This window comes from Budorcas taxicolor, chromosome 20 (genome assembly GCF_023091745.1).
Source record: "Budorcas taxicolor isolate Tak-1 chromosome 20, Takin1.1, whole genome shotgun sequence".
Taxonomy (NCBI): Eukaryota; Metazoa; Chordata; class Mammalia; order Artiodactyla; family Bovidae; genus Budorcas; species Budorcas taxicolor.
The window spans coordinates 5327501-5350255 of record NC_068929.1 but is presented as its reverse complement, the minus strand read 5'-3'; the positions used below and the strand labels follow the sequence as shown (position 1 = coordinate 5350255).

The following is a 22755-nucleotide window of genomic DNA, read 5'->3' as shown; positions in this document are numbered from 1 at the left end:
TCTGGGAGTTGGTGATGGACAGGGAAGCCTAACATGCTGCAGTCCATGGGGTCACAAAGAGTTGGACACGACTGAATGACTGAACTGAACTGACATAGTTGCCAGGATGCCTAATCTGGGGCCTGCTTCCCTTGTGGCTCAGATGGCAAAGAATCTGCCTGCAATGCTGGAGACATGGGTCCGATCCCTGGTTTGGGAAGACTCCCTGGAAAAGGGAATGGCTATCCACTCTAGTACTCTTGCCTGGAGAATTTCATGGACAGAGGAGCCTGGCGGGCTATAGCCCGTGGGGTCACAAAGAGTCAGACATGACTGAGGGACTAACACTCCCACTTTAGGAAGGAGCGGCTACCCCTTTCTCCTGGCCCTCCTGATGCCTCCACACTCAAGTAGTACTAGCACAGAGAAACTGCACGCTGTGGACCAGGATTGAATTCAGGCTTCAGCAGCCCTGCCCTCAAGTCCCCATGGAAGAGCAATGTCTTGGAAATGCAAAATCACGTTGACATGGAGAAAGAAAAGATGGCCCAGCACATGAAACTAGGAACACTATGTGGCCAAATGGCAAAAAAGACAAAATCAGACTTCTACCTCACACCATGCAGAAAACATAAGTTCTCTAGGTTGATTAAGGACTTGTGTATCCAAAATAAAACTGACATTCTTAGAAAAATTACAAATGAAAATCTTTCAGGCTAGGATTGAGAAGTATTTCTTATAGATAATACAAAAAGATTTGACTATTAAAATGATGGATAAATTGATATTAAGAGTAAGAAATGAAAAAAGAGTAAAAATGAAAAGACAAGTTGCAAGCAGGGAAAAGTTTCTCATAATACACAAAATCAGCAAAACATGAGCATGAAGAATATATAGGATATCCTGCAAGTCAATAAGAAAAATACAACCACCCCCCACCCACACACACACACAAAATGGCCAAAAGACATGACAGACACAGCATAGATATGAAGCACTAAAGGCAAAGAAGCCAAGGGAAGGTTGTCAGCATCATTGGTGATCAAGAAACTGCAAATCGAAACAGGCATGACATATTTTATATCCATTTTATTGGCAGATTTTTATATTGGGGCTATATCAAGTGTTGAAGAGAATCCAGATCCACATAATAATTTTCATGAATTATTGGTGGGAGAGTAAATTAATGGAAAACAGTTTAGCAATATCTCCTGAAGTAAAATATTCAGATTTCCTATGACCAAGCTAGAGAAGGAAATGGCAACCCACTCCAGTGTTCTTGCCTGGAGAATCCCATGGACAAAGGAGCCTAGCAGGCTATAGTCCATGGGGTCGCAAAGAGTCAGACACTGAGTGACTGACACACATGACCAAGCAAATCTACTAGTAGTTACGTGCCTCAAAGAGACTCTTGAGCATTTACAAAAAGTGTACAAAAACGTTCTTAGTAGAAATGCTTCCAGTTTAAAAAAGTCAAAAGAACCCAGGTGCCTAAAACTGAAGCTTTTAAAGGGATCAATGGAATTACTAGTTAGTGTATCTAGGGCTGGGAGTAGGGAATGGGCATGGGTATTAGAAGGTATGCCAGGCAGTGCTGACGAAGGAAAGAATCGTGGAAGGGCATGTGTGGTGCCAGGAAAGGTGAGGAGCCAGTCAGGAGGCGAGAGCATGCCCCTTGAGGAAGAGGGCTTATTCCATAGTGCCCTTTCCTTCCCAAGAGCCTTAGTGCCCAGCCTGAGGTGGGCATGCCAAGTCCCAGGCAGCATGCCTGTACCACATGTCACTGAAGGAAAGCTGTGCTTTAAAAACCTGCAGTGACATAGCAACCACTGGCATCAGAGGTCCCATCTCCTGCTCAGGCAAAGGTCCCTATGCATAGCCATCAGAGAGGTGCCCAGCCTTTGGACCATGGGCAGAGAGTGAGGAAGAAAGAAGAAAAAATCTCTCAGGAGGAGCAAGGAGGCACTTATTTCTAACATGAAAAATGAAGCATTTTCAACGAGAAAATGAACACATCTCCTCCTGGTCATTCACTGTAAGAACAAAGCATGGTGTAGTGGAAGGAAAATGAGCTTTGTTATTCAAATGATTTGCACCCAAGTCCAGCTCTACCACTGCTGCCCGTGACCAGCAGAGAGAGACAATAATCAAAGACTCTATGTGCTTTCCTTCACTTCCCAGACTCCTTCACAGCTGGGCTGGGAACACAGCATGGGCTCTGGGCAATGGGCTGTGGGTGGAATCCTGGGGTGTCATCTTCAGGTTGAGGTTCTTGAGTGTGGCTCTGCTTTCTCCCTCCTTCTCCTCCCTGCTGCAGACAGGTCAGGGGTACCACTGGCATAGCTTCACAAGGGACAAAAGGGGTATGACTTTCATGACCTTTATCAGACTTTGCCCAAGAGAGAAACAGACCATTGATATTTAGAGACTGATTTGTTGCTTCAGAATCACATAGCCCAGTATACTAATATCCTAATACGTCATACCCTTGGTCTCACTGGGGTAAAATTATTTGACTCTCGAGGCCTTGGTTTGCCCACTATAAGATGGGGATAATTATACCTATGTAACCCGGACATTGTAAGTATTTAATATATGTTTATGTCCTATATGGGCTTCCCGGGTGATACTGGAGGTAAAGAACCTGCCTGCCAATGCAGGAGACGTAAGAGATGCAGATTCGACCCCTGGGTTGGGACGATCCCCTGGAGAAGGCAATGGCAACCCACCCCAGTACTCTTGCCTGGAAAATCCCATGGACAGAGGAGCCTAGCAGGCTACAGTCCATGGGGTCACAAATATATGTCTTACATAGCAGATTATACATCAGTTCAGTTCAGTCACTCAGTCATGTCCGACTCTTTGTGACCCCATGGTCTGCAGCGTGTCAGGCTTCCCTGTCCATCACCAACTCCTGGAACTTACTCAAATTCAAGTCCATTGAGCTGGTGATGCCATCCAGCCATCTCATCCTCTGTCGTCCCCTTCTCCTCCTGCCCTCAATCTTTCCCAGCATCAGGGTCTTTTCCAAGGAGTCAGTTCTTTGCATCGGGTGGTCAAAGTATTGGAGTTTCAACTTCAGCATCAGTCCTTCCATTGAATATTCAGGACTGATTTCCTTTAGGATGGACTGGTCACCACCTGCAGTGATTCTGGAGCCCCCAAAATAAAGTCTCTCACTGTTTCCATTGTTTTCCCATCTATTTGCCATGAAGTGATGGGACCAGATGCCATGATCTTAGTTTTCTGAATGTTGAGCTTTAAGCCAACTTTTTCACTCTTCTCTTTCACTTTCATCAAGAGGCTCTTTAGTTCTCCTTCGCTTTCTACCGTAAGGGTGGTGTCATCTGCATATCTGAGGTTATCGATATTTCTCCCAGCAATCTTGATTCCAGCTTGATGAAGATCCAGTCTGGCATTTCACATGATGTACTCTGCATATAAGTTAAATAAGCAGCATGACAATATACAGCCTTGACATACTCCTTTCCCTATTTGGAACCAGTCTGTTCTTCCATGTTTCATTCAAACTGTTGCTTCTTGACCTGCATACAGATTTCTCAGGAGGCAGGTCAGGTGGTCTTAAAGGTCATCTCTTGAAGAATTTTCCACAGTTTGCTGTGATCCACACAGTGAAGGCTTTGGCATAGACAATAAAGCAGAAGTAGATGTTTTTCTGGAACTCTCTTGCTTTTTCTATGATCCAATGGATGTTGACAATTTGATCTCTGGCACCTCTGCCTTTTCCAAATCCAGTTCACGGTTCACATACTGTTGAAGCCTGGCTTGGAGAATTTTGAGCATTGCTTTGCTAGTGTGTGAGATGAATGTAATTGTGCTGTAGTTTGAGCATTCTTTGGCATTGCCTTTCTTTGGCATTGGAATGAAAACTGTCCTTTTCCAATCCTGTGGCCACTGCTGAGATTTCCAAATTTGCTGACATATTGAGTGCAGCACTTTCACAGCATCATCTTTTAGGATCTGAAATGGCTCCACTGGAATTCCATTACCTCCACTAGCTTTGTTCGTATTGATGCTTCCTAAGGCACACTTGACTTTTCATTCCAGGATGTCTGGCTCTAGAATGATCATATATCTCTCCCTTTAGGATGCTGTTGATGTCATTGTTATTCTTGTGGTTATTTCTGTCACACAGTTGAGGCAATAGATGTCTTTATTAAATAAGTGTCAGGCATCTGTGTCAGGCATTCTGCTAGTTGTTTAATATGCATTATCCTAATTCATAGCTAAAGAAATGAAAGCTCAAAGAAGTTACTTGTTCAAGGAACACAGCTAATAAGTGATCAAGCCAGGATCACAAACAAGGATTTCCTAAATCAAAAGTTCATATTCTAACGTCCACATCCCTACTCACATTTTTCAGATGCGCAACCCGGAGGCTCAGAGATGTTACCTAAGTTCACCAAGCAAAATAATAACTGTTAGAGCGAGAGGACTTTTCTCCACTCCAGCCAGTGCTGCAGTGATGTGATAATTAGAAAAAAAAAAAAGCCGCCCTCTCAGGGTGCTGGACAGGGGTGTCCACCCCTCCCACCACAGAGACCCACTGTGAACGGGCGTCCCAGCAGCTCCAGGTACCGTGGGCCGCAGATAAAAAGAGGGGGGAAGAAGGAAACCACATCTTCATAAAAGAAAAATAGGATGCTTGAGTTCAGAGAACAACTTCTCAATGAAGTTTCCAAAGAAAATCCCACTGGCTGAAAATAAACACTGGAAGAGTTTCCAAATCTCTGTCAGATCTCTGTCTCTTTCTCTGTCTCCCTGTCTTCCTGGCCCCGCCCTGTCCCTGTTTGTTTTGGAAGTAGAGGAAAGCCAGCCATGTGGATCCCAAAGCAGTTTACACTGAAGCAGATGGCACATCTGATTAGCATCAGACTAAAAAGACACATTACTTAGAGATTAGGTTCTCACAGGGACAAATCTGTTCCAAAGGCACAGAAGGTTTGGTTTTCTCGCAGACTCCCCTCAGAGTTTTCTTGGGGCATACCTATTCATCCTTTCTCCCAGCGTCACGACCAGGCCAGTCTGGAGACAACAGGAAATTCGTCTCCATCAGTTTCCCAGTTTTCTTCCCACTGAATCCTGAAGTCATTCGCACAGGGCGAGCCCCTCCCTGAAAGACCTTGGCTGCTGGTGACCCCTAACGCCCTCACACCCCAGGACAACAGGTCACATTATGCCACTGAGGCTGCACAACTACCCAGTGAGGCACACTCTCTGGTTATTCCCACTTTACAGATAAGGAAACTGAGGCTTGAAAGGAGTAAGAAATTTACTCAGGGTCACAGGTCAAGTAAATGCTGAGACAAATGGAGGCTAATTGCCTCCATGAAAGAAGGAAGATTTAAAAAATGTGTGTGTGTACGCTTGCACGTGCACATATTTTGAAATAGCCCCAAGGAGCTCCTCAGGTGGCAGAAGACTCGGATTTAATCCCTGGGTGGGGAAAATCCCCTGGAGAAGGGCACGGCAACCCACTGCAGTATTCTTGCCTGGGAAATCCCGTGGACAGCGGACCCTGGCAGGTTACAGTCCCTGGGGTCCTAAAGAGCCAGACATGACTAAGCCATTCAGCACACAAGGAGCAAACCATCATAGAGGGTGACTGTCAAGCGTCCCAAACCGTGTAGCTATACTGAGGCCCACGGCAAGGTAAACAGCGAGGCGAGAAACCACAAACATCTCATGCTGACCTGTGATGCTGGGTTCATGTCACCTGGGCCCTGTACAGAAACACTCTAGGGAAATGAGACAAAACCTGGAAAGACCATTCAAAGCCAGGATAGGAAGTGCATACACACCAAGGCCTTTTTATTCATTAAGTCCTATGTTTCTCAGACCCTACAGAAAAATATACAGCTTTCAGGGAAACCAGGAAACGTAACTTAGGGTTCGTGTGACTATCAACTATGAAGGGACGCCCTTATTGCAAAGAATCTGAAGGTTAGAAGTTGGAAAAATGAAAGGAGAGGCAGAAATAATAACCACACCACCAGTAATAACAGCGCTCACTTAGTATGAGATATAACGTTGCTTTGATAAGCACTTTAGATGCACTGTTGGTCTCGTCAGCCCACATAACAATCTTCTAAGATATTGCTATCATTTTTCCCATTTTGCAGATGAGTTTGCTGAGGAGCAGAGAGGTTAAGCAAATTGCCCACGGTCACCCAGCTGATGAGGGGCTGAACCCAGGAATCCAACCCAAGAACCAGAGCCCTTAACCAGTAAACCTTCTCCCTCTTTTCCATCGGATCCTCCTGAAGAGAAGCCAATAGGCTAGTCTGCTAACAGTTTGGAAAGTGCTTAACAGCCTCCTGGCTCCTTGTCCTGATGTCAATACAAGTGTTCAAGGCTGTGAGTACAAGCTAATGTCACCGACAACACTCCAGGCAGTCTGCACATCTGGCAGTTAAGTAAGTATGGGCTCAAAGTAAACTGTTTCTCTGAGGCACAGGACACCTCCCAGGGGGGACAACAGGAGGGATTTCATTCTAGTTCAGACCTGGCCAAGGAATCACACTCACCTTATTTCAGGGCATAACAGAGACTTTCACCCAAGAGCCACAGACACCCAGTGAGCGCGTGCATATGCAATCAGAGTGCTTTCATTTGGAACCTGAGGACTTAGAGAGGAGCCTGGACTGAAGTTTCCCTTAGGGTTATTGTTTTAATTCATGCTTATTTTTTAAATTGAAGGACAGCTGATTTACAATCAACTATGATCACTAATCTAGAGCCAGACATCTTGCAATGTGAAATCAAGTGGGCCTTAGAAAGCATCACTACGAACAAAGCTAGTGGAGGTGATGGAATCCCAGTTGAGCTGTTTCAAATCCTGAAAGATGATGCTGTGAAAGTGCTGCACTCAATATGTCAGCACATTTGGAAAACTCAGCAGTGGCCACAGGACTGGAAAAGGTCAGTTTTCATTCCAATCCCAAAGAAAGGCAATGCCAAAGAATGCTCAAACTACCACACAATTGCACTCGTCTCACATGCTAGTAAAGTAATGCTCAAAATTCTCCAAGCCAGACTTCAGCAATACATGAACCGTGAACTCCCTGATGTTCAAGTTGGTTTTAGAAAAGGCAGATGAGCCAGAGATCAAATTGCCAACATCTGCTGGATCATGGAAAAAAGCAAGAGAATTCCAGAAAAACATCTATTTCTGCTTTATTGACTATGCCAAAGCCTTTGACTGTGGGGATCACAATAAACTGTGGAAAATTCTGAAAGAGATGGGAATACCAGACCACCTGACCTGCCTCTTGAGAAATCTGTATGCAGGTCAGGAAGCAACAGTTAGAACTGGACATGGAACAACAGACTGGTTCCAAATAGGAAAAGGAGTATGTCAAGGCTGTATATTGTCACCCTGCTTATTTAACTTCTATGCAGAGTATATCATGAGAAACGCTGGACTGGAAGAAACACAAGCTGGAATCAAGATTGCCGGGAGAAATATCAATAACCTCAGATATGCAGATGACACCACCCTTATGGCAGAAAGTGAAGAGGAGCTAAAAAGCCTCTTGATGCAAGTGAAAGAGGAGAGTGAAAAAGTTGGTTTAAAGCTCAACATTCAGAAAACGAAGATCATGGCATCTGGTCCCGTCACTTCATGGGAAATAGATGGGGAAACAGTAGAAACAGTGTCAGACTTTATTTTTTTGGGCTCCAAAATCACTGCAGATAGTGACTGCAGCCATGAAATTAAAAGACGCTTACTCCTTGGAAGAAAAGTTATGACCAATCTAGACAGTATATTCAAGAGCAGAGACATTACTTTGCCGACTAAGGTCTGTCTAGTCAAGGCTATGGTCTTTCCCGTGGTCATGTATGGATGTGAGAGTTGGACTGTGAAGAAGGCTGAGTGCCGAAGAATTGATGTGTTTGAACTGTGGTGTTGGAGAAGACTCTTGAGGGTCCCTTGGACTGCAAGGAGATCCAACCAGTCCATTCTGAAGGAGATCAACCCTGGGATTTCTTTGGAAGGAATGATGCTAAAGCTGAAGCTCCAGTACTTTGGACACCTCATGCGAAGAGTTGATTCATTGGAAAAGACTCTGATGGTGGGAGAGATTGGGGGCAGGAGGAGAAGGGGACAACAAGAGGATGAGATGGCTGGATGGCATCACAGACTCGATGGACGTGAGTCTGAATGAACTCCCGGAGATGGTGATGGACAGGGAGGCCTGGCATGCTGCGATTCATGGGGTCGCAAAGAGTCGGACATGACTGAGCAACTGAACTGAACTGATACTTAGTTGTATTATACCTGTATTAGTTTCAGGTGTATATAAAGTAACTCAATTCTATATTATACATATATCCATATATATTCTTTTTCAGATCATTTTTAAAATATTTATTTATTTATGTGTTTATTTGTTTGGCTGCACAGGGTCTTAGTTGAGGCACGCAGAACCTTTAGCTTCAGCGTGCATCTCTTAGTAGTGGCATGGACTGAAGCAGGCCCCACATTGGGAGTGTGGAGTTATTAGCCACTGGATGACCAGGGAAATCCCTTTGTAAGAGGGCTCACTTAGCAAATAAACAGTGGAAGAGGAGTTACCCTTCAGCCGTGCATAGGACCACATTGCTTCCACACCTGAACTAAGGATGGCTTGATGAATTATGCACTGCAGCCTCTTTAAAATGGCTCCCTAATGGGCTTTCCCTTCACCTACCTCTAGTCTCTGTACGTATGTGTAGGTGAGAATTTTGCATTTCTTCTGTAACTGTGTACCCTGGGGCTGGCCTTCTGTCACTTAGTATTAATCAGAGGGTTTTTACTGACTCAAACGCAGAGGCGCAGCAGGACTGGTGGGCGGCAGCTGTCTGGCCCAGCCTGTGATTATGCTGACCCTAGGGGCCACCGTCAGCCCAGGAGATGCGACTCCAGTAAAGGAATTACTCTGACTCCCAGCAGGCTGGAACTGACGCCACACGCCCAAACCAGGACCGCGCTAACGTTCCACCTGGCCTCGCTGAGCAGGGCCCTGACGACAGCAGCTCCGAACAACGGAAAGGAGCCGAGCGGCTCTGCTCCCTGCTGCCTGTGCAGCACCAGATGCAGCAAGAGCCGCCCTCGGCACGCCCCTCGGCGGGACTATTCACCCCTGCAGGGACACCGCCTGAAATCCAGGGAGGGACTGCCAGGGCAGGAAGGGGCAGGCATGCTTTCAGCATGAGGGCGATTCATTCTGACATGGAAATCAGAAGGTGAAACCTGAGAAAGGCTCACTTGAAAAAAAAAACAAAACTAAACAGTAAGATAAGACATATAACAACTCTTAGCAAGATTAGTTTCCAATCACCTGCACAAACCACTTTGCACAAATAAACCATGTCACACATCAACTAAATGGTCAGCAAACTCTAGGCATGAATAAATATCACAAGATCATCTTTCTTCCCATGCCTTTCTCCTACTCTTAATGGGATGGGATTCAGACAGCAATTTTGGATGCACCATGTTAACCAGGCATTAGGGGGAAGAAAATTTTTACAATGAAGTGGTTCCTGAATGTTTCTGTGATAACCCAGCAATTTACATAAATCTTCAAGCCTCACTCTGAATAAATCCCAGATAGGTGACGAATGATCCTCTGCTTTCTAAGACTCCTTGTTCCTTGCACAGTTTGCTTCTTGTTGTATCACTGACACCAGCATGAACAGAAAGGAATTTCAATTGGAAAGCCTTGAGCTGAGGGTACAGAAAACAGAACTGACCCTCTAAAGTCATCTTTTTCAATCTCACAAAAAGGAGTGGTGTCAGGAAATTATGAATATTAACATATAAGCCCTATGTACTCATAGCTGGAGGATGCGGGGCCATCCAGCTCATCAGCCTCAAAAACAGGGAGCCCCAGGGCTGGGGGTGCTGGCTGGGGACTGACGGTCACCAGAGATCGGTTTGGGTGAGTTCTGACTGTGACCGCAGCACAAGTCCACTGTCTTTCCCTGCTCTCCGGGAAATACCGCTATATGAAGAAAGGCAACATCCAGAGTAGCGGGGTAACACGCTGCTGTGAAAGTAGCAACAGGAGACCAGGGGGCTCTACAGTATCTATGTGTTTGCTTGCTTATGCAGCGAGTACCCCTGGAAGCAAACACAACAGGAGCCCAGAGCCACTGATGCCTCTGTGAAGGGACTGGAAATGTCATCTATCTCCTCTCAGGTAGAGTACAGACCTCACAGCAAAATAGCTCCAGACTGGACTTCCCAGTGTTTCAGAGGTTTAGACTCGGCTTCCAATGCAAGGGCCAGAGGTTTAATCCCTGGATGGGGAACTAAGATTCCACATGGCACAGCCAAATTGAAAACAAAAGTTATATGAAAATGATTCCAAATCTGGCCTCTTATTAAACCTTCTCAGGAAAAACAAATAGTACAGCCTATGTTACCTTTAAATTAGTTTCGATTCTGATATTTAAGTTGTCAGCTACTTTCTACTTCCCCCTTCATTCAGACTAAGGGAGTTAGTCTGAGAGAAGAAACATTTGGTAACTGCATAGCATGTGATGGGCACTGGGGCTTCATGCGCCCCCACCAGCCAAGAAACTTCACACTCACCTTGCTTTTTAAAGAGATTGCTCTGCACTATCTCATTCATGGACTGGACTTTCTGCTTTTGGAGTTTCACGGGAGGGATGCACGTGTAGAATTCGTAGAGGAGTTGGCTAAGGGCAGGAAAAACAGGAGCACAGAGAAGCCGTTAGACCAACGCCCGCCACCTCCTGACACAGTCCTTCCCCAGCCTGTTGGCCGTGGAAGCAGAAACAACGAACATCTTGCTCCCTTTGCCACCGCCTGCCCCCCCCCCCCACCGCCCCTAGCATGATAAGCCTGCAGTGGACATGCATAGTTGGTCTCAATGTTGAATACTGATACCAACAGCACTCAAAAAGACGGGAAAATTGGAAAATAACAGCAAGAACCCCAACCTCAGGTACATGTTTTGCACTTGACATCTACTGTGCCATGGAAACATCACAAGTTTATAAGGCAGATCCAATGCTCATCTCAATTTTACAAGTGGGAAAAGTAAGGTTTAAAAAGATTAACTTTTCCAATGTTACACAGTTAAGGGATCAAAGAAACAAGGGTTTAAAACCAGGTTCTAATTTCATTTCCATACCATTTTATTTTTCTAATGTTTTATACTTGGTAATGCTTTAGATATCTTAAAAATGTCCTAATTGAAAAAAAAAAACTGTGAAAAGTTATAGATTAGAACAAGTTTGGAATATGAAAAAGAAGACAGCTCTTTCCAAATAGAGTGAAAATAAAAACGCCACTGAAAAAAAATTATAACCCCTGTCAGCATTCCAAAATAAGCTCTTTGTGTTCATTTCTTTTAAATCCTCATTAAGCATCTATTTAATATGTGACAGGCAATGTGCAGGGCAGAGGGGATAGAATAGAAACAGACTTGGTCCCATTTGGCATGGAACTTACATTCTAATGAAGGTCAATGTACAACACAAAAGCAAGCAAATCAATACAGGGCCAGATATGCAATGAAATGAATAGGGAGTTGTAATGGTACAGGGGTTAAGGGAGGAATTTAATTTATTTACAATATTCAGAGGTAGCTTCCCCAAGAGGACAACATTCAGCTTGAGAGCAGAAGAATGAGAAGCCAGCAGAAATCTTCAAGTGAACAGGGGGAAAGCTGATGAGAGCTGCATAAAGTCTGGAGAGCACTGAATAGGGTCACGCCAATGTTACTGTCTTAGCTTCGGTGACTGTACTGTCGTTGTTTAAACGTGAACAACCAGGGGAGCTCAGTGAGAAGCATGTAGGCATTCCCCATATACTATCTCTGCAGCTCTTTTCTAAATCTAAAAGTTTTCCAATATAAAAGGTTTTTAGGGACTTTCCTGGCAGTCCAGGGGTTAAGACTCTGCCTTCCAGGGCAGGGAGTATGAGTTCGACCCTTGGTTAGGGAGATAAGATCCCATATGCCACACAACATGGCCCCCCAAAATTTTTAAATGGTCTATATGCTATCTTGCAACTTAAGCAAATTTGGGAGAAGGAAGAAGAGGGTATATCTGGCTCAGATGCCCCTAAATGGCTTAAGCATACTGAAATAATGTGCTGCTCTCATGAAAGGAATGGAGTGAAGGAGGAAAAAGTGAAGGGGAGCCCATCTCATTATGCCGTTAAGTATGTATCGGTGGTTCTCTATTTGTAACCACAGAGCTTACAGGGCAAACACAGGAACCCCCAAAACCTTCAAGCCCAGGTGAAATGGAGACAAATGTTTCATATTCTGTATCATTGTGCATGCGCCTGTGCTCAGTCCTGTCTGACCCCTGGACTGGAGCCCACTGGGCCCCCCTGTCCATGAGATTTCTCAGGCAAGAATCCTGGAGTAGACTGCCATTTCCTCCTCCAGGAGAGCTTCCTGACCCAGGTATTCAATCCACGTCTCCTATGTCTCCTTCATTGCCGGTGGATTCTTTAAGCCACCAAGGACTGATATCAATGATACAATTCTTTATCATTGGTATCAATCAAAAAAGATGCTTATTTTATCCAAATCTGACACAAACAAAAATGTAACAATCCCACATTGAAGTCCCTGGAGGAAGTTCCGCCAGGCCTGGCCCCTCTTTCCCCATGCTGAGTGTCCGTCTGGAATTCCCCACAAGAACCCTCCTCTCTCTCTGCATCCCTGGCTTGGCCCAGAGCCCAGGAAAGTACAGCATCAGCTCTCACCTGAGTAACTTTGCATCAAAGACGGTTTCCACATCATGGAGGACAGATGGGATATATTTCAAAGCTGCCACCTAGGTAGAAAGTAAAATAAACGTGAGTTATGCCCACGGCCAATGACTCTGCCAACAATTCTGCCTGGTGGCAAGGATGCTTTGCAATAGGACACAGATCAAGGAAGGAGGAGCCTACATCCTCGGTACTGCTGCTGCTGCTAAGTCACTTCAGTCATGTCTGATTCTGTGCAACCCCATAGACGGCAGCCCACCAGGCTACTCCACCCGTGGGATTTTCCAGGCAAGAGTACTGGAGTGGGTTGCCACTGCCTTCTCCGCTGGGTACTGGTACAGTGACTCAAACTCTACATGTAGATTGAAACCTTAGATATGTGAGTTTCTTCTATCTTCAAGGGCCTAGAAATGTATAGTAGAACAATCATGGATTTGGAAGTTATATACACTTACAGTCAAATTCTGTTTCTACTCCTTGGTAGCCATGTGACTTTCGGCAAAACACTTAACCTCTCTGATTTCTCATTTTCCTTGTCTGTTAACTAGAGGAAATAATGCCTATTTTTCAGGATTGCAAAGATTAAAAATAATACAAATGAGGCATCCAGCGGAGAGTCAGGCACACTTTGGATGCTGTGTAAAGGGCAACTTCTGTCATCATTGGAAGACAGCATGCTTGAGTTGTACTGTTGGTGGTAAGGACAGTATGGACCGAGTTCTATTTCTAATTTCTCTCCTTGACCAATTTGAGAACAATTGTGGGCACATTTCTGCAGCTACTAGCTGGGTTAGGAAAACTGGGCATTACGGCGGATGGCCTTTTTCCCTCTGTGTGAGGTAACTGATGCATCCAGAGGTGGGAAACACACCCAGGGCCTCGTAAAACAGCACCATTTGCTAAATAACAGAGTAGACTGTAATTTCTACAAAAAGAGTTGTAAGTCGCCTATTTGGAAAACAATGTTTAAAAATCTGTAGGTGTGTGCCCTTCGTATTTTCTTCATTCTCCTGCGTATTCTAAGTGTTCTATAGTCAATAAGTATCACCCTTTAGGGCTTCCCTGGTGCCCCAGTGGTAACGAATCCGCCTGCCAGTGTCGGAGACACGCGTTCGATCCCTGGGTCAGAAAGATGCCTTGGAGAAGGAAATGGCAACACACTCCAGTATTCTTGCCTGGGAAATCCCCATGGACAGAGGAGCCTGGGGGCCTACAGTCCAGGTGGTCGCAGAGTCAGACAGGACTAAGCGACTAATGCAACAACAATCACTGTTTTACAATTAAACCAAAATTAAAACAGTGAAAGTTATTTTTTTTTAAATAAACTCTTCCTCCTAGCCATATACAGTTGAGTTTCTTAGTGAACGTGGATAACCATTGTGACTGTGCTCTACTGAAAGTTCTCAGAGAAGACACCATGCTGTTAGGTAATTTTATTAAACCTTATTTCCTCCTACAAGGGACACACTATTTTCATAGATCAGGAAACTCTAGGGCATGAAGATTTAATAACTAGGTCACAAAGTTAGCAAGTGGGAGAGTCAGACTTTAAACACAGACAGGTGCTTACAGAGCCACTCCTTGTAACCCTCAAGCTACACGCCCACCTCACTCAAATAGCATCTCTCTCTCTCCTTGCCTTCATGCTTATTCTCCTTGTTATTTATGCATTTTGCACATCAGACTTATGTTTGTTATTTAAAAAATTCAGACAAGTATTAGGATGAAAATTATCCCTGAAGTCCTGTATCTCCATCTCTGCCCCAATCCCTACTGCTCAGCTCAGAAGGGGTCACTGTCAACGTTGCAATGAGTCCTGACTGCTTTCTATGCATGAACATGTGTGTGTTGTGTGTGTTGCACGTATGTGCCTGTGCACGTGTATGTGTGTGATTACACAGTTCTGTAACTTGCTTTTTGCAGCTAACCATGTACCACCAGGATTTTTGCCATCAATTCATAGAGTGCACTCTTCATTTCTCACCACTGCATAACAAGACTCACGTGGGTACACCAAGTTCTCCTTACTAATGGACTCCATGCTGTCTTGGGCTTCCCTGGTAGCTCAGACAGTAACGAATCTGCCTGCAATGCAGGAGACCCAGATTCAATACCTGGGCGGGGAAGATCCCCTGGAGAAGGAAATGGCAACGCACTTCAGTATTCTTGCCTGGAGAATTCTCCGGACAGAGGAGTCTGGTGGCCTACAATCCATGGGGTCACAAAAAAGTCAGACACGACTGAGTGACTAACACTTCCACTGTCACACTTTCCGTGCTATCTTTAGCTTCTCTTTATCGTAAAATAAGTGGCAGAAAATATTGAACACATACATTTGTGTGTCTCTGAGAATCCCAATGGGATGGATGCACTGCTGAAGAGGAGCTAGCGCATCAGATGTATGTACACACGTGCAAATGTACACACAAATGTATATTCATATCTGTTTCAGGAGACTCTGTCATATTACCTTAGAAAGAAGCAGTAATCAATTTCCTTAAACTTACAACCTTGCTAACACTAGTATGCAAATCTGTTTGATTTTGTCACCCTGATATATAATTTGCAGCTGTTATCTGCAACTCTTTGGGTCTAGTGCAGGTGGGCACCTTTTCTATATTTATTGAACAACTATACTTACTATCAGCACAGTGGTAAAGAATCCACCTGTCAATGGAGGAGAAACAAGAGATGCATGTTTGATCCGTGGTCTGGGAAGATCCCCTGGAGAAGGAAATGGCAACCCCCTCCACTATTATTGCCTAGAAAATTCCACAGACAGAGGAGTCTGGCAGGCTGCAGTCCATGGGGTTGGAAAGAGTTGGACATACTGAATGAGCACATATGCAAATATTTACTATCTACTTGCCTGTATTCTTTCTCCATTTTTCTTTTGGGTGATTTCTTTTCTTATTGGTGTGGAATTCTTTATATATCATTAATATTAACCCCTTTGCAGTAACATATTTTGCAAGAATTTTCTTTTACTTCCCCTGTGGTTGACTGTTGCTTTCTTTTAGCTTTATCATATCTTTCATTGTACAGAAGGATTTTAATTTGTATGTTGTCAGATGTGTCAAACCTTTTCTTTACAGTTATTGGATTTTATGTCTGAAGATTTACTCTTTATTCTTCAAATCAAGATGACAAGAGATAACAAGATTCCAGAGCAAATGTTTCTAAAACTAGGCTCTATTGGGACACCTTTGCACTATAGGATGGTGTTAGGTATTCTGTGGGAGGGAAAGGATTTGCAATCAAACAATTAGGGGAAAGTTTGGTTTAAGCAAAGATAAGCCAGTAAGGTGCATTTTTTTAGTTTTGATACTTTTGTGTTTTTTTTGGCAGAACTTCTCTGAATTTTAATATGCTAAGTTGCACTATGACATTCCTCCAGGCAATTATCATATACAGTGCCTTCCAGCCTAGTTGGTCAGGTCATCTGTATCAGGAAACATCAAGATACAGCAAAAGCAGATGCCTGCAGGGCTGGGCAAGTAGCAGACAGAAGTGAAATCAGAAGAGCGTAGGCCAGTGGGAAGTGATCAGGTGTGTAGAACCCACACTCTAAAGAATGAGGCATTCTTGCTCACTTGTTTTAAACACTGCTAGCCAAATCAAACACCCCTGCAGGCTGCACTTCTCCAGGGGCTGCCAGCTTACAATCTCCTCATCCTAAAGAGATGCCACAAGGTGAGGCACGTGCCCTGATAAAGGCTGGTCTAAGCATTCAAACCAACTGTTCCTTCCTTACTCTAGGCCCACAGGGAGCTGAGGTAGGGGGATTCCCAGTGCTCCACCCAGCACCTGCAAGCACCTAGGGCTGTCTCCTCACTCCCCAAGCCTCAGCATTTTCATGTGGGGCAAATGAGAGAGGGGAATGACGGCAAATACAGCATATTTGCACCTATTGTAATGCCCAGTACACAGTGGGCCTCCAAAAGTATGCATGCTGTATCTCCCCCTTCTGACTTCTCTGACATCAGCCAGCCCTCACTACCCAGGGCCTGGACAAAGACTACTACAGGCTCATCGATTAAGACCATAATTGAGACCAAAGTGACGGAACAAAAACAGAAATGAAATCCTTGGCAAGTCAGGGAAAACCAGGACTCCGGTGTCTGCAGCAAGTTGCTGGCTTTCAAGCGGTGCGTGGCATTCCAGGGCTTTGGGGAGATTCTGAAGAGCAGCAGTCACCAGGCATCTCCACGGACACTCACACTTCAGTGCTTCAGCTGTGAGTGAGCAGGAGCTGGACGAGGCTGGGACAAGCGTTACTTCAGAAGCCCATCTTGCCAGCCTCCCAGCCCTGGGCTAGTGATAAAGTGAAACAAACTGAGTGGTTCACATCCTGAGACTGCAAGGGTATAATCAAGTCAACTGTGGAATATTAAACGTCCATCCGACCCAGCTGGCCTCACAGACAAGTGGCAGGCCTGTGGCTTTCTTTCCCAAAGGGGACGGGAAGTTTGCCAAGTCCGCTGTCATAGTCCTCAAGGGGCCTGCCTTCACACAGCCCGGACACACCTGAGTGGAGGGACAGCAGGTGAGCTCAGCACGTGCTGCCACTGAGCACTCCCCGGAGGCAGAAGAACTCAGCCACAAGGCCCACTGGGGATCTCCATCTGATGCACGTCTCTAAGGCCTGGGAACTAGAAACAGCCTGGCTTTCTAGACCCGTTGGCCTCCTGGGAACCATGTTGTTCCACTGTTGTTAATATTTCTCCTCTCATTAATACTACCATCACACATAAACCACTACTGTTGTATCACTTTCATCTCACAGTGGGAAAACATGAAAGTGTTAGTCACTCAGTTCTGTCTGACTCTTTGCAACCCCATGGAGTGTAGCCCACCGGGCTCCTCTGTCCTTGGAATTCTCCAAGAATACTAGAGTGGGTAGCCATTCCCTTCTCCAGGGGATCTTCCCGACCCAGAGATCGAACTCAGATCTCCCACACTGCAGGTGGATTCTTTGCTGTTTGATCCACCAGGGAAGCCCCATCTCATAGTATATATCCTTATATCATATATAATATTTAAGAAAAACACAACAGAGGTATTCTTATGCATGTATGTGTGCATATATATACATGTATAAGAATATATATTTGGATTAATATATTTTAATCAAAGTAGCAAACCATCAGTGGAAACTTTATCCATGCATGATATCACTTCACTTTTACAACTGCTCTAGGAATAGACACTGTCATTCCGCTAGAGAGGTAAAATGACTTGCCAGAATACATACAGCTAACAAGCCACACGCTGTTGGCTCAGTTGGTAAAGAATCTGCCCACAGTGCAGAAGACCCCGGTCAGATTCCTGGGTCGGCAAGATCCACTGGAGAAGGGACAAGCTACCCACTCCAGTATTCTTGGGCTTCCCTGGTGACTCAGTTGGGAAAGAATCTGCCTGCAATGCGGGAGACCTGGGTTCAATCCCTGAGTTGGCAAGAAAGGCTACCCACTCCAGTATTCTGGCCTGGAGAATTCCCTGGACTGTATAGTCCACGGAGTCGTAAAGAGTCGGGCACGACTGAGCACCTTGCACTTTCAATGAGCCACGCAGCAGAGATGTGCACCTGACCCTTCCCAGCCGGCTCCTGGCCAGCGTGCTCTGCTACCTTACTCTGCTCTAGGAAAACGCCCATCTTGGCAAGCGGGGGAGTTCTGACAGAGGAGACAAGGGTGGACTCAGGGAGGAGCGGATGAAAAGCCTCCCCGTTAAGAGGGTGACTCCTAAATGTGTGCTTATTTCGGCTGCGCCACATCTCCATGCTGCCAGGGCTTTCCTCTGCCTGCGCCCAGGCGGGGCGGCGACCCCTGCTCGGGCTTCTCTTGTTGGGAGCGGAGCACGGGCTCCAGGGTGTGAGGGCTGGGGTAGCTGCGGCTCCCAGGCTCTAGAGCACAGGCTTAATAGTGTGGCCATGCACTTAGCTGCTCTGAGGCATGGGGATCTTCTCCGATTAGGGGTCAAACCTGTGTCTCCTGCATTGGCAGGTAGATTCTTTACCACCAAGCCATCAGGGAAGCCCTACGAGGATGGCTTTTGAAAGAAGATATCATTTTTCTGATATGCCTCAAGCGTCCTTCTCATCACAAACATAAGGGTTGCAAGAAAGGCCACCAGGAAAACATTTTCCAGATCAGTAATTAGTTGGTAACGTGGCTCCAAGTGAATTTCCCAGATGATTCATCAGTTCCAAGTCCCTCTGCCAGAAGCCAGGTACAGCACTCAAGAAGAGAGCCAGACCCCAGTCAAGCAGTAGTGATTTTACTGTCCCAAGAGGAGTCATAGGAGAACCCTTGTGGTGGTTGCTATCCAGAAGGGCTTCACCAGAGCTGATAATCCTGGGCTGCGAGCACACAGCAAATGTTTAAGAATAACAGCAAAAATCAAAACCACACAGCTGCACTCCCTCAAACTCGAAGGGGATTTATCTTCTGTTTCCAGACTCCTCATCTACCATTCTCTCTCTCGCCCACCCCCTCTGTCTTTCTCTTTCTCACTCTCCTGGTCTCTCTTTGTCTCCCTCTCCTTCCCAGAGTAAGACTGCACAGTATTGGTGCCAGCAGACAGACTTCTAGTGCAAAAGAATATATCTTGCAATGATGCAAAGTTATACTAGAACACTAGATGTCTTCCTCATTCAAGAGCTCTGACAATATTCCCATCCCACCAATTGACAATCCTTTTATTTTAGTCAAATGATGGACAGTCAAGGTCCCTGGAAACTGGACAGACACTGCCACGGGGATTCACCATATCTGGCCAGAAGAAGCAGTCTTCCTAGAGATGCTGAGCTGTCCCTGAGGAAAATACACCTACTCTCCCCAGACATTCACCCCTGTCACTGGTCTTTCAGATGGACTTCACCAGAGCCGGTAACCCTGGAAATTATCATCAAGGCAAGGGAAGAGCGATCAACAGGTTCTGGGAGACACATGTCTCCATGCTTCCCGTAGCCCAGAATGGCACTGGCCCCTGAAGCTTAGCAGGAGGCAAGAGAGCTCAGTGTTTAAAATGGCTGGCTGAAGAGGCCAAGTTCAGATCCAAGTGGGTCTCTTTCATCTGCCTGTCCTTGAGGAAACTAACTCTCTATGCTCCAGATTCATCAGGAGATTGAAGGGAATAAAGTCACCTACTTTACAAGGTTGATGTGACGACTGAATGGAAAATGTGAGCCGTCAGTACGACTCCAGCAGCCCCTCTGGAACAAAATCTCACCTATCCTCCATATATCCCGCATTCCCAAACACCGCCTCTAAGCATGCAGTAGACGGTGGGAAGGGGGCAGCATTCCAGTCATCAAGAAGTAGAGGGGAAACTCCAGCCCTCGCTATTACACTTGAGTCTCACTTCTCCTCCCACCGCGGGCTCAGCATGCAGCCCGCAGTCCACGTCCCAAGAATGAACCACATTCTTCCCTTGCTTCAGACTCTTGGATATTTTACAATAGTGAACAGTGGAAAGGGAGGAAAGAAAGAGGCCTCCTTAATAGCTCAAATTTGTGACTACAAACCAGACATCTGCCCATCTGTACTGCTATTTATGGAGCTTGTTGCTTAACCACCTAGCATTTTGCCAAAAGATCCAATTCTTTAATGAAACCTTACTTTGCTTGGTGATTAGGAACTCAAGCTCTGGACTATACAACCTAGATTCAAGTAACCTGCTACTTCTTAACTGTGATTAAGTTACTCAATCTCTCTAAGCCTCCATTTCCTCATCTGTAAAGTAGAGATAAGAAGAGTATTTGCCTAATAAGGTGTTTGTTATTTAAAAAAAAATCAAATGAGCTAACAGTATATGTAAAGCTTTTAGCTCAATGTGTCACACACAATAAATGCTAAAACATAAAATACTGGAAGCTAGTATTCATTCTTTCATTGTGCCAGCTGAAGGTATTTAAGTGACAGTTACTGTTTCAGGTTCCGGAGACGTAAAAGGCAGAGGTCTCTGCTTCCTGGATGCTCTAGGGGCTATATTAGCATGTGCGACAATCAGAGTGCCCAAGGGAGCAGACTCTGTAATTAAGAGTTGCTTGTATATTTCCACTCGTACCATCAAATCGGAGAACGATGAAGAATCACAGTCTGAAGGACAATGGGTCAAATGGATGTGCACGACGTCACCAACGGCCATGCGTCACAGCTGAGCTGCATCCAGTTCACAAGCGCCAGATGTGGACCGTCTCACCCTGCCATCCGCTTTATCCACTTCATCATCACCCTTCATCCAGTTCACAGGGCTGGCACACACGGCGACTTCTGAGCATACCACCCATCCAGAAAGCCCCGACCATACCCATTCTTTGTGGATTACAGAATACTAACTTTGGCGTTAGAAGACCTGGGTGGACTGAAATCCTCGCTCTACCACCGCGAATAGGTACACTTAAGGATGAATTATTTAACTATATGAGCCTCCATGGACAATGAAGACGATTCCTTGCAGACCTGTGGGAGGACTGAAAACACTGCATGTGAAAGCTTGGTTCATGCCTGATACTCAATCCGTGAAAGATGTTTTTAACGCTCTTTCTACCCTCTTTGGATGGCTGGCTTTAAATTCTCCGTCGTTTCATGTGAGACACTGCCATGCCATCTCTGAACAATTAGGTAAACCACAGAAAGCAATTCACAAAAGCCAGATGGGCCTCAGACATGAGAAATAACCAGCTTGGGTCCAAGAATTCACATGGGCAAAGCTGAGACTAAACCAGATGGACTTCACTCTGAACTCAGGCAGGCGTGAATTAGGGCTTCCAACTAAGCCACTACCCAGCTGGAAGTGTAAGGCTGGAATGGGAGTGTCAACCATTGGTGTTCTCCATGCTCTCACCCAAAACTTACGGCAGACATTACTAGTAGATCACAGCACTCTTTCCCACTCTACCCCATGCAGGCTCAGAATCAAGACTCCAGTCATGCTGTCCTATTTCACTGGCAAAACTTTGCCTTCCTTTTTTTATTTTTTTATAGAGTCAGTTCTTGTAAGCTTATCCTCCTTGAAATTTATATCTGTTTCTTGATCTAACAGAATAACTGGATGTCCTAAAACTGCTTGACTTCATGTGACAAGGTTAGAAACACAAATATTCCCTTCCAGATTCCACTCTGTTGAAAATGCCCTCATGAGTCTGAGTGAACTCCGGGAGTTGGTGATGGACAGGGGGGCCTGGCGTGCTGTGATTCATGGCGTCGCAGAGAGTCGGACGTGACTGAGCAACTGAACTGAACTGAACTGAAAGGAGGAAGAGATATACATGAATAAAAAGTACTTAAATTGAACTATGTAACAGGCTTTACCCACCAGGCTTTACATGCATTACTTTAATCCTCTTAATAATTCTCTAAATTAGACAGACATTAGGCTTCCCATTTTATAAAAGGGTAACTAAAGCCCAGGATACTGAAATCATTTGCCCAGTGCTATGTGCCCAAGCGTGGATGCCCCATTTCCCACTCAGATCTCTCTGGCTTGACATCCAAAGCTCATTCTCCAATCAGTTCAGTTCAGTCGCTCCGTCGTGTCCGACTGATATTCTCCAATAGTGAATATCAAAGTCTGCAGAAGACCCCTTGTGTGAGGTTTGCTGACATCATATGGCCTTGACCCCTCTCTCCTCATACCCTAAAAGAGCATTTGGTTTTTTCAGATGGTATTGCTCTTCATACTTCAATATGACTTTATATTCTTCTTTGACAACTTTTCAACAACCACAGGAATAGACAGAAAACATCATTGATTTCATCCTAGAAGCTAAATTTGGCCCTTTTAGAGTAAATTTTTAAAAAGCAAAGTCCCTTTTCTTGGCTCTTGGGGTGGAAATCTATGAGAAGAAACCAGCATAACCTGGCCCAGATCCCGGGGAAAACAGACCATTTTCTAACACAGCTACCCAGACAATAAAAACCTGGGTAAAAAGACTCATGCCAAAGCTAATAATCCTATTAGCTCTCTGTATTTGCATAGCATTTTATAATTGGCTCTTTTGCAAACAA

At 45.2% G+C, this 22755-nt stretch overlaps 1 protein-coding gene across 1 annotated transcript in view; it reads right to left on the bottom strand.

Moving 5' to 3' along the window:
• The window catches only part of DOCK2 (dedicator of cytokinesis 2), a 448493-nt gene that overhangs the window by 326763 nt on the left and 98975 nt on the right, over positions 1-22755 (bottom strand). The window contains exons 23-24 of the mRNA XM_052659358.1: positions 12737-12807; positions 10583-10689 (exon numbers count right to left, since the gene is read on the bottom strand). Coding sequence (XP_052515318.1) covers positions 10583-10689; positions 12737-12807 — 178 coding nt within the window. The remainder of the gene's footprint in view (positions 1-10582; positions 10690-12736; positions 12808-22755) is intronic.